The 12,420-nt window shown below is 45.3% G+C and overlaps 1 protein-coding gene across 5 annotated transcripts in view; it reads right to left on the bottom strand.

Moving 5' to 3' along the window:
• The window catches only part of KIF23 (kinesin family member 23), a 28,820-nt gene extending 22,220 nt beyond the window's left edge, over positions 1–6,600 (bottom strand). For 2 of the 5 annotated variants that reach the window (XM_044764632.2, XM_044764630.2), the window contains exons 1-3: positions 6,411–6,587; positions 4,813–4,882; positions 3,597–3,725 (exon numbers count right to left, since the gene is read on the bottom strand). In XM_044764632.2, the coding sequence (XP_044620567.1) occupies positions 3,597–3,725; positions 4,813–4,882; positions 6,411–6,421 (210 nt within the window). In that variant the 5' untranslated portion in view covers positions 6,422–6,587. Of the gene's footprint in view, positions 1–3,596; positions 3,726–4,812; positions 4,883–6,410 lie in introns of all 5 variants that reach the window. The other 3 variants (XM_044764633.2, XM_044764631.2, XM_070499113.1) reach the window with 3 other exon arrangements.
• Between the last annotated feature and the right edge of the window lie 5,820 nt (positions 6,601–12,420).

A 12,420-nucleotide genomic window follows, 5' to 3' on the forward strand; every position in this document is an offset into this window, starting at 1 on the left:
CCACTTCAGCAGCCTGAGGTTCACCAGTTTGGATCCTGGGCGCAGACCTACACTCCGCTTGGCAAGCCATGCTATGGCAGGCACCCAAAATATAAAATAGAGGAAGATGGGCACAGATGTTAGCTCAAGGCCAATCTTCCTCAGCAAAAAAGTAAGATTGGCAGCAGATGTTAGCTCAGGGCTAATCTTCCTCCAAAAAAAGTAATAATACTTCAATTATCAAATCTCTTTCAAAATATGATTACAAAGTATAACAGTGTCACCAAAAATATTATCAAACTCCTACTTAGAAAATTAGATTGGGGTATACAAACATATTTTTTCAATTTATTTTTTATTTATTTTTTTGAGGAAAATCAGCCCTGAGCTAACATCCACTACTAATCCTCCTCTTTTTGCTTAAGGAGATTGGCCCTGAGCTAACATCTGTGCCTGTCTTCCTCCATTTTATATGTGGGACACCTGCCACAGCATGGTTTGGTTATCAGTGCGTAGGTCCATGCCCAGGAACCGAACTGGCAAACCCCAGGCTGCCAAAGTGGAGCACGCGAACTTAACCACTGCAGCACCAGGCCAGCCCCTACAAATGTATTTTAATCTAAGTTCTATTATTATTTGTTATTATTATTCCATTATTATTTCTATTATTCTATTATTTCTACTTTTGTTATTTTCTAGTTCTATTGGATTGCAGACAATTGTTTCTGCAAGTTCTTGAATTCCTTGCAGTTTTTATTTCATGAATGTCTACGCTATTTGGTGCATGAGTATGCATGAGATTTTATTATGAATCACAGCCTTTGCCAAGTGGGCCCCTTTTTCCTGTTTTACAGCCTTTACCTTAAATTCAACCTGCTCAGATATCAATATCATGCTCATTATGTTTTTAAAATTAGTAGTTTCCTAAAAGGAGACAGGTACAGATTAGTACCCAAATGTGTAATAATAGTGACAGCAGCAGCCGTGGCCATCAGCGCCAGCCGTGCCCCAGCACCGCCTGAGCACAGCAGTGAACCATTCCGTTCTCACAGCCTCTGGGGGAGGTTCTTCATGCTCATTTTATAGCTCGCTAAAGATCACACACCAGCTTCAGCTGGCTCACTCTCGCCTCTGCGGAAGTTTTTACTCCAGTCCTGTAAACAGCTGTAGAGTTCACGAAAAGAACGAAGAATCACAGAACTGAAAGGATGCACGCAGGCTAGCGCTGAGAGGTCAGGCAGGTGAGTTCCAAGTGCTCATGAACAAACCCCTCCTGTCGGGTGACAAAAACTGAGGCCAAAGGAAGAACTTTGCCCAGAGTCATGAAGCTGATTAGCATCAGAGCCATTTCCAGTCCAGTGCTCTTTCCATCATCCAATTTGCCTTCTGTCACAAGGCAGTGAGGAATTTTAATCCCCATCAAATGTTTTGTACTGTTTATACATGCTTGAAATTAACAAAAGTGAAATTCACTAAATCAGTTTTCACCTGTTTTACATCCTCAGAGGCTTACTCCTCCGTGAAGTCTTCCCAGACTACTCATCCATGCTTAATCCATATTTACTGAGTGTTCGGAGAACAGGACAGAGAAGGTGCATAGCCCCATTATACCCAGGGAAAGAGACAATAAACAAGTAAATACATCTCTAGACTGTGCTAAGTGCTATCAAGGAAGCAGACTGCAGACCAGGAGAGAAGCAGGGAGGGGTGCTACCTCTGATGGAGTGGTCTGGACACCCTCTGAGGTGATATTTAACCTGACACCTATGGATGAGGAGCCATCATGCTAAGAGCTGAGGGAAAGAGAAGCCCAGGCGGAGGAACAGCCCTGAAGCAGGATTCTGGCTTCTCCCAGGAGCTCAAAGGACGGGAGGAGTACTCCGAGATGAGGGTGGAGACAGACAGGAGGCAGAGTAGCAGGATTTTGCCCATTTAAAGACTTTATTCCTTGAAAGGTTTTAAACAGGAAGATGGTAAGATCTGATCTATGCTTTAAGAGAACACTCTGGCAGCTCTATGGGAAACGGACTAGAGAAGAAGATTCAGAGAGGAAGCAGGCAGTCCACTTAGACTTCAGTGCCACTCAGTAGTATGGTCAGCAAGCCAGTGCCCCTCTGAGAACTGTTTGTTTCAGGCTAGGAGGAGATAATTACACAAATTGAGAGTAATGTTCAGAAACTTTTGTAGCCATTTGACATGGCTGCAGCATCCCAGCATGTGATCAATGGGCTCACCTCATTGAACAGATTATCTGTGTTATCTAACTCAGACGGTTAGTTCCAAGTGCCACAGAACTCTCAGTCACCACCATTGAAAAAAAAAAAGCTGTTCCCTCACCACACATCGTTTGAGAAGTGCTGATTCTCGTGATTAATAACAAGGTTCAGACAAGGGTGGTGGCAGTGGTGAAAAAAATGAAAGGACAGTTCCAAGATGTGCACTGGAGCAGAAGTGATCAGACCTAGAGGAACGGGCTGTGAGGGGGATAAGAGAAAGGTAGGAACAGGGTGTCTGGCTTGAGCAAATAGACAGACGGTGGTGCCATTTACTGAGAAGAGAAGACAAGGGAGGAAGAGACTTAGAGGGGAGAAGATCAAGAGCTCCTTTGGACATGTAAAATTTGAGATGTCTATGTGACATCCCAGCAGTGGAATTAGAGCTAGAGAAGAGGTTTAGGCTGGAGATAAGAATTCCAGCATTATTACCATATAGTTAACATAAAGCCATGGAAAAGGGCAGATAGAGAAGAGAGCCCTGGGTGTAGCTCAGCCTGGTATTTAGAGTTTGGAGAAGGAGGAGGAGCCAGTGAGGGATGAGACCCTGGAGCAGGGGAGACGGGAGAGGGCTTCAGGAAGGAGGGTGCTGCTGAGAAACAGATGAGGAGGAGGACAAAGAGGTGCCCACCACATCTGGCAGCAAAGAGGCTGCTGGTGGGCTTTTGACGAGCAATTTCACTGGAGTGTGCACAAACAAGTGAAGGGCAGCTCGAAAGTAGAGACAGCCTGAATTAATCCTTTCTCCTGCACTCCCACAGCCCGCCTCTTTCCACACACCTGTCTCTCTGTCTTATCTGTATGAGGGTTACTTGTTACCACCTGTGCCCCCAACTAAGCTATAGCTCCATAAAGGCAAGGACTGCGTCTTAACTCACTTTCAAAAAATCTCCTTCCACCCTCCAGCTTAGTGCAACATGTTCGTTGAACTGAACTGAACTCACTTTGTTCAACATTTTGTTAAAAATCTAAACATTCATGAGAAGTTGACACAAAGTACACAATGCCTATTAAATGTTATTTTAATCTCCACACGAGAGATATATATACCTCTGCCTAGCACAATCACATATCATTCCACATTAAACTATCCCTAATATGTTCTAAAAAACAATAAATATCCAATACAAAAAATTATCTTCTAAAAGCAATCCTCTAACTCAAGTTTACCAAAGGTGCGTCTGTCCGTCGCAGAAATTACACGCGTTGGATATGGTAGTTATAGGGAAGTAATTCAGTCTTCCCAAAAAGTGGAAACATACATTCTGTTAAATTAAAAAAATAGAAAAGCCATTCAGAGAAGAACATATCAAGTAGAAACAGCTTGGTTCCAATAGGAATTACCTCCTTATAGTCTCCATTTCGGTTGAGTCTGTAACCCTCGGGAGTATGAAGCTGCACGGTTGTATTATTGATCACTTCTATGCAACACTCTTGATCAGGAAAGCTCAGTGGGCGCACCCTACAGTATACCTGAAAACGCAAGAAGGTTAGAAAACAGAGGTTGACTTTTTACCTGGCTTTTCATTTAAGCTTCCCATTTCATTCACTCAACAAATATTTGGTCGCTCAATTGAAGAGATCTATATGAACCTACAGCTATGAACACCAAAACCTGCTACTGAAACTGTCAAATGCAAACAGATATATTAGATATGAGAGATTTTAAATGCACATAAAATTAAAATAATTTTGGATAACAAAAGTATCACACAGCTTCTCTTCACTATAATATTGGCACAATTTAATAAAGTTATACCACTACTAATATAAAAATCTCTAAAAATAACATATCACACAGTGAGAATTATTTGAATAGCTGTTCGAATTCTTCGGAATTGGATGTTAATTAAAACTTGCCAGCTTAACACTTAGCATAGAAATAAGTAAGTGCTGGATCTGAAATGCAGTCTTCTTAATCAGAGACAGGGCTGAGGAAAAGCTGCTCAGCTGTACGTGCAAAACATCTGGTTCCCTCAACTCAGAACAAGAGACACACTCTAGTGCCAGTGAAGGGGTTGCCCAGAGCAAACCCACCTTCTTTTATTGCCATTTGTTTTTAAAGGAAGCTCCCTAGCCTGAAATCAGTGAAGTACATGCAATTAGAAGCAGTCATTAGACTGAATTAAGCTGTCCTATACCAGAGTCTTTATGACACTTTTTCCAAAAAGCACAGATTTTGGGGCTTTTTTTCAGGAAGTGTGCCCTCAGTTACTGTATAACATTTCAAAAGATGGGAGAAGATGCTCATCCAAGCAGAAAGTTCCCCCAGATGCCAGAGAGGATGAAGAATTCTCTGCAATAGTTGAAGAATATTTTTCATTATCTACCTTTCAAATTATACTTAGTTATAGGAGGTATGCAGTGGACAATCAAAGACTTCATTTTACTGGACTAATGAATCCTACATAGAAACAAAATTTCAAAGGTGGAACCTGCCTTACCCATTTAACTAAATGTTCCTTGACTCCACTTCCACAGCTCCGTCCCTTCCAAGCATACACACAGAACAGAACGGACCGAGGAAATACACACACATCAATTCACAGGGAGACCTTACCCCAACTGGGTCTTTAAGACTCGTTTGGGATCCTTTCTTCACTAGAGGTTTCCTGGGTGTCTTAGTCCTCCTGGTCATAGATAAAAAAAAATTTCAGTTCAACACTAACATACAAAACCTTCACCTACAATTCATAGAGACAACCTTCTTAGGGTTTATAAAATTATTCCTTAGCAGTTCTAAAACACTACATCCCCAATAACATGAATAAGAATAACTTGCATCTGTAGCATACGTAATCCAAAAATAATTAAAATTTGGTTTAGGAAACATTTTGTACTGTGTTCCTGCTTACTCTTTGAACAGTTCTGTATTTAAAATAGCGTGTATATTTTCTTGAGCAACAATTTTACAGAGGCACTACAAATTTGAAAAATCTACCACTAATTGACCACACTCATCTTGAAAGGCATTGATATATGTGCACAAGCACACACACTGCGCCAACAGCCATTGCCAAAGCAGCCTGACAAGCCATTAACTTCAATAAATTATGAAAATGCAGATGGAGGAATCCATTCTTTCATTAAGATTTATGTCTCTACTTTCAAGGAACAACTGGTTATTGAATTCACAAAACTGTCATCCTTTGTCCCCAAACAAAATGTGCTCCCAAACTGCAATTTCTTGCTCGCTTAAATAGAGACAAAAGAAAAAGATATTTTGACTTATCTCACCATTTCTCTAGCATGCCACTTTCCCCCTCCACATTTATCTATAGGCTAGATGAACATTTAACACTAAAATTAAGTGAAATTATCAGCTTGGACTATAGATTATTAAAATATTTTCTCACTATCCTCCCAGATGAAACAGAAGTAAATTAGTGTTTTAAGTGCAAAATATTATGGTAGGTTTACTTAAACTCAAGTTTTTTTTTAAGATGACGACTTTGACTTTAGCCTCTTAAGAAAGTAAGCTGCCTTTTGCAAAGGACTAGCTACATGATGATGATAAAGTCAACCCTCTTCTTTGCACAAGTGTTTCTTCACCCAGCCAGCGGCTCAAGGAATTTTGCAGCGCCGACAGTGTCACCGACTCGGTGAGGAATGTGGGCGTTTGCGCAGGGGGCGGGGGCCGTCTGTGGCCAAAGAACCGAGCAAAACGTAAGGGTTGGCCTCCGCCTCAAGGCTGCCAGGCGTCCCCGGGGACTGAGACCCCCCCACACCCAACCCCCAACACGGAGCACATCACTAGCTCTCCACGCCAGATGACCCCGCCCGTGTGGCCTCCCGACCCGCACTAACTCGGCAAAGCACCACCCGGAGTGCGGGCGGCCGGCGAGGGAAGGAGAACAGAGAGCGGCGGGGCGGCGGTCCCGGAGCGAGGAGGACGGCAGCCCGGCTCGCCAGCGCCAGGGTCGCGGTGCCAACCTCCTCCCTCCCCCTGACTTGGGGCCACCATACCCGGCCGCGGGAGGCCAGGGAGGGGCGGCGAGAGCCGGGGGCGAACGGACGGGTCTCCGAGCCTGGGCTCCCACTTCAGGGGGCCGCGGCCCGGGCAGCGCGGGGCTCGGGGCGGAGCGCGGCCGGGACGGCGTGGGGAGGGCCGGCCCAGCCCAGCCCCGCGGCGCCCCTGCTCCGCGGCCCGGTACTCACGCTGGCTTCATGGCAGCAGGCTCCGCGCCGCCCCGACGCGCGCGCGGGACGCCGGGCTCGATCGGGCGGGCGGGCTGACGAGGACAGCGGGCCGCAGGGACACGCTTCGGGCGGCGGGGCTCGGAGGCTCCGGCGCGGCGCTGGGGGAAGCCGGGCGACGCCGCTGCGAGCCCAGGTGAGCTCGCGCCAGGCGCATTTCAAACGGACCAATCAGCGCCCGCCAGCGGGGGAGGGGCGGGGCCTCAGAGGAAGTGCCTGTTTTGCCGGAAGTGGCGCTGGTCTCCTAGGCTACCGACGCGGAAAGGGCGTGAGGAGTCTGGATGTCAGGGGGCAGGGCTTGCGGGCTGACCTCAGCTGTGAAATCCACCCCCTTCCATTCTCCGATGAGGAGACTGAGGATTTGTCTTCCTACAGCACAAGAAGGACGATGGAAGGGCAAGTCCCGGGGTGATTCAGAGGGGTCAGCTACGTCGTTCCCGCCCAGGAGTGCTGTGCCCTGCGCAGAGTCTCAAACCCCCTTTCTGGCTTCCACATCACGACAGCATCTTGGCTTCCGTTCTGTCTCTTCTTTACCTTCCCTGGGTTCACCCTTTCTGGTTCCTCCAGCTCTTGTACCTAGATATACATTGTTTTATCAAACTCTTGTTAATATTTGATGCTGGGCATACAGAGATGAAAAAAATTTGGTCCTTGCCCTTGAGGAGCTACGTCCAGAACCACTATTTTCTTAGATGAACTGATTCTATCTCATTTCGACCTTTACCCCTAAACTGATGACTATCAAACATGCATCAACATCTGTGCTCTTGTGGAAGTCTAGTCCCATCTGCACAACTTCCTACAGACCGGACACCAGTGAGGATAGACATAATCCTTGGCCCATATTGTTCCACATAAACATGGTTCTGACCTTTACTATTACAAACATAGTTATAGCGAATAAACTTGGAAGTTCATCGTTTTTCACAATGCAAGTAAATCTGTAGGATAAACTCCTAGAAGTGCTGAGTCAAAGACTATATGTGTGCATAATATTTTACAGGTGCTGCTAAACTGGCCTGCATGAAGGCCATCCAAATGTACACTCCCACCAGCCATGTATGACAGTGCCTGTTTTGCAAAAATTCTCAGACAAAAAAGTGTTATCAAACTTTTCAATAGATGTTGATCTAATAGGTGAAAAAAAATCACAATGTAGTTTAAATTCTGTTTTATGATGAATGAGGTTGAGTGTCTGTTCACATATTCAAGAGCCATTTGTGCTTCCTTCTCTATCAACTGTGTCCATATACTTTACCTCCTTGTTCTATCGAGTTGTCAGCTTTTCTTATTGCTTTGTAAAAGCTCTTCATATACTAAAGAAATTGGTCCTCATCCAAAATATGAATTCAAATATTTTATAGTTCATAATATTATTTTTATTTTAATTTGTTTATGTTGTTTTGTGACAGCTTAGAAAAAAATATAGGTAGCCAAATTTATCAGTCTTTTATGGCTTCTGTTTTGTGTCATACTAGAAGTCTTCCCCACTCTGAGATAATTTTTTTTAATTTTATATTTTTTCCCAGTGCTTTATTGCTGTTTTTTATGTTTAAGTCTGAACCATTAGAACTTTCTGTGTTGTCAAGTGAGAGGTCGGGATCTGTGTCATTTAGGAATTGGACTTGGCTGCTAGCTACTTACCTCTTAGTTGCTCTTCAGTCTGGCTTTCGCCTCATCTCTCCATTGGAATTCTTCTCACCGAGATCACCACCTCCTTGATGCGAAATCGAATTGACCCTTCCCCACTCTTATCTTACTTGACCTCTCAACAGCACTAGAAAGTATTTCCCATTCCTCTCTTCCTATGCCTTTGTTTATTCTCATAACTCTCCAGCCCATTTCTCAACTTCATTTTGAGTTCTTTTTGCTCCCTTAGATGTTATGCCTTGGAATTTTGACCTGGTTACTAGCTGGCCCGCTCCCTAGACATTCCCAACCACTCCCATGGCTTCACATACGACTCACCTTTGTACTTCTCAGCTCCAGACCCATATATCCAGCTGCCTTCCGGATTCTCCACTTGGGGGTCCCCCAGGCATCTCACACCTCACACATCCCAATCGCTCCCCTGAACCTGCTCCCCATTGGTGGGTGGCATCACTATCAACCACCCACCCGAGCCAGACGCCGAGGTACTTTCTTTGACTTTTCCCTCTCCTTTTCCAGCATTTAATCACCAAATCTTGACAGTTCTACCTACGAGACAGCCTTCAAGCCTCTCTACTTCTCTCCATCCCTGTGGCCATTACCGTCTCTCATCCGGATGACTGCAGCAGTACTCTAACAGGCCTCCCTGCTGCCACCCTCCAATCTGGGCTCCTTTTGCAGCCAGCTCACCTCTCCATCACAGACCCGATCACAGCACTCCCCTGCTTGATGCTCTGCAGTAGCTTCCCGTTGCTGGTTGCTGGAGACCCTCAACAGGGCCCTGGGGCTCTCCGAGCTCATCGCCTAACGCTACCCCGGCACTGCTCCGGCCATGTTGAACTTCAGTGCCCTCAACACACTGGGCTCACACAACATTCCTTCTGCTGTCAAGCTGCCCTCCGTCCCTTCCTCTGACAATGCCTCCTCATCCTCGGTCTTCTGCCAGCTACTCTGCTCTAGATCCCAGACCCCTGCTCTGTATCCACAGCCCCCTGCACTCCCCCAGTCACCGCACCAGTTGATTTGCTTCAGCCATCACATCCCAATTTGCAATAACTGTTTACTGCTGTCTCCTCTCCAGCTTATCCCCACAACCTCACTAGATGGCACTGTTGCACCCCTGGCGCCTAGCCATGGAGGCCCTCCACAAATGTTTTGAAGGAATGAATGAACAGTCGAGGACCCAGTGACATTGCACCACCTGTAGCTTTTCTTCAGGCCAGTTTCCTCTTCCTCACTTCTATCTGTATTAAAGCTCTCTGGCTTATTAATTTTCTTTAAAATGCCATTCCGTTATATCATTTCTCTGGGTGTCCCACAGGCACCTTACACCTAACACATCCTACTCTCTTCCCTGGAAGGGCTCCCCATAGCCAGTAAAAGATTTGTATTTTCTCCTAGAACTAGAATTACAATTAGAGATCCAGGTGAGAGAAGGAGACAGGGAGGGAGCAGAACCGGGAGGCTTCTTTTAAAAGTCAAGGTTATTGAGGTATAGTTCACATACAGTAAAATTCACCCCTTGTAGTTGCGCCATCTATGTATTTGACAAACACACACCATCCTGTAACCCCTGCCACAATCAAATCTATAATATCCCCATCACACCAAAAATTCCCTTGTGCTGTCCCTTTGTCGTCAATCACCTTCCCCTCCCCCACCAGCCCTTGGCAACTACTTTTCTGACTTCCTTCCTTAAGAGTTTTGTCTTCTCCGGAAGGTCTCCTCTTCCACTCAGCATGATGCTTTTGAGATTCATCCACGCGTTGCCTGTGTCAGTGATTTGGTCGTTTTTTATTGCTGAGTGGTATTCCATTGTATGATGCATGACCATTTATCCATTCGCTAGCTGATGGACTCAGGTTGTTTCCACTTTTTGGTGATTATGAATGAAACTAGAATTATCTGCGTAAAGGTCTTTATGTAGACATGTGTTTTCATTTCCCTTGGGTAGGATTGCTGCTCTTGTGGTAAGTGTAAGTTTAACTTTATGAGAAACTGCCAAACTGGACTGAGAGTCTTTTGGGGTGTTCTGAGACCCAGCTTCCAACATGGGGTGGGGGTTCCCCACACCAGCAAACAATTTTCAGACACCAGCAGGATGTCCAAGAATTCAACTCAGTTCTGACACTGTCTACCAGGAGATGGCATCAGATCCCACAGGTTAAGGATTGTCCCACAAGACTGCCCCTCCCCCACTTCAGACACCAGTCACAAGCCCAGGTTGTCGTCACCTGTGCTTCTGACCAACCAGCTACAGATTGGAAGTTCCAACGACCCCCTCCTTGGACTTCAGACTCCAGTTGCAAGTCCAGGTTGTTACTTGTTCTTCTGACCGACAGGCTGTAAATCAGAGGTTCCCATGACCCCCTCCTCAGGTTCAATTAATTTGCTAGAGTGGCTCACAGAACTCGGAGAAACATCTTACTTACTAGATCACCAGATAAGAATAAAACTCAGGGACAGCCAGATGGAAGGGATGCACAGGGCTGGTGTGTGGGGAGGGGCGCAGAGCTTCCGTGTCCTCTCCAAGCTTGCCACTCTCCCAGCACCTCCATGTGTTCACCAACCCCAGGGCTCTCTGAACTCTGTCCTTTTGGGTTTTTATGGAGGTTCCATTCCGTGGGCATGACTGGTTAAACCAGTGGCCATTGGTGATTGAGCTCCCTCTCCAGCCCAGAGGCCAAGGGGGTGGGACTGAAAGGTCCAACCCTCTAATCACACGCTTGGCTCCACTGGGATCCATGCAACCAGCATCCTCGGGTGCTTTCCAGGAGTCACCTCATTCACATAACAAAGACACCTTTATCACTCTCAATACTTAGGAAATTCCGTGGTTTCTGGGAGCTGTGAACCAGGAACTGTGGACAAAGACCAAATCTATATGAGAAAAATATTTTGCTCATCTAAATGACCAAATCTATATTTATTATAAATGAAAATATTGCAGAGGGTCTTATGCGAATCACTGCAGACAGGCTGACACTGCACAGGTTCAAAGACATAGATTAATGCAGCCACCCAGTTAAGCAAGTGCAGCTGTGGGAACCAATGGCCAGAACCTGCTGAAGCCCAGTGTCTGAGGGAAGGCGGTGAAAAGGAGACGGGACTGCTGTGGGAGCTGGGACACACCCAACCCAGCTCCCACACACGGACCCAGAGTTCTCTCCCCGGCCCTGCTATTCACTCCATGGCCTTGGAAACACAGTTTCACATTCCCGGGCCATCTGTAAAGTGAATGATGTTAGTATTTTATATACTCAAAAAACAAATTAATAAAATCAACAAGCTTGGACGGAAACTAAAACTGATACAAAAAGAAACAAATGATCTGAAACATATTTCACATGAACAACATACTCACACGTAAAGGGGGCTATAACGAACCCAGGTAATTTAGACCATTTAGACTATATGCCCTCAGGCTCAAGACAAAAAGAACTGGAAACATATGCTGAATTCTAATTAGTAGGCTTTTTTTTTTTTTGCAGACACAGGTTAGTAATTCTGAAATGATGTTCTGTACATTCTAGGACTGAGCAAAAAAGTAAATATATTGTGGATAATGGAAGCCAAGTTTCTCGTTCTTAGAGAAGAGAGTTACAGAAATATCAAAAGCGGGAGGGGAAAAGTACCTGGGAATTCTTTGTACTATTTGGCAGCATTTTTCTAAGTCTGAAATTATGTCAAAAAAAAAGTTTGGACTCTGCCAGTGCTTCTTCAAGTCCTTTATATTAAAAACCACCTAGGGCTTTTGATACAAATTCAGAACTCCAAGACCCCCCCCCCCCCGCCGCCGCGGGTATTTTGTGTGTGTTCATTTGGACATGAGAATGTTCATTTTACGTCAAACACCTTTTTGAAAGGCCAGATTGAACTATCTTTGAGGTCCCTTGTCCCATGCTCTGGAAGAGGCGAAAGTTAAGCCAGTTTTAGAAATCTGTTGCCTGGGATGCAGATAATGGGCGTGACAACTCTGTCTGTCTGAAGTACATTTATGACAGAGTCGAAGTATTCATACATATACCAAGTGGATGCAGGAAAGCCCCATGGGCAATCTCCCAGGAAGAACATTCAGGAGAAAGTCCAGAATTCTTCAAAAGTCAAGCCATCTAGACATCTTCTTTTTCTTTTTTTTTTTTTTTTTGATTTATTTATTTTTTTAAAGATTTTATTTTTTCCTTTTTCTCCCCAAAGCCCCCCGGTACATAGTTGTGTATTCTTCGTTGTGGGTTCTTCTAGTTGTGGCACGTGGGACGCTGCCTCAGCGTGGTCTGATGAGCAGTGCCATGTCCGCGCCCAGGATTCGAACTAACGAAAC

Source organism: Equus asinus, chromosome 2 (genome assembly GCF_041296235.1).
Source record: "Equus asinus isolate D_3611 breed Donkey chromosome 2, EquAss-T2T_v2, whole genome shotgun sequence".
NCBI classification, from domain to species: Eukaryota; Metazoa; Chordata; class Mammalia; order Perissodactyla; family Equidae; genus Equus; species Equus asinus.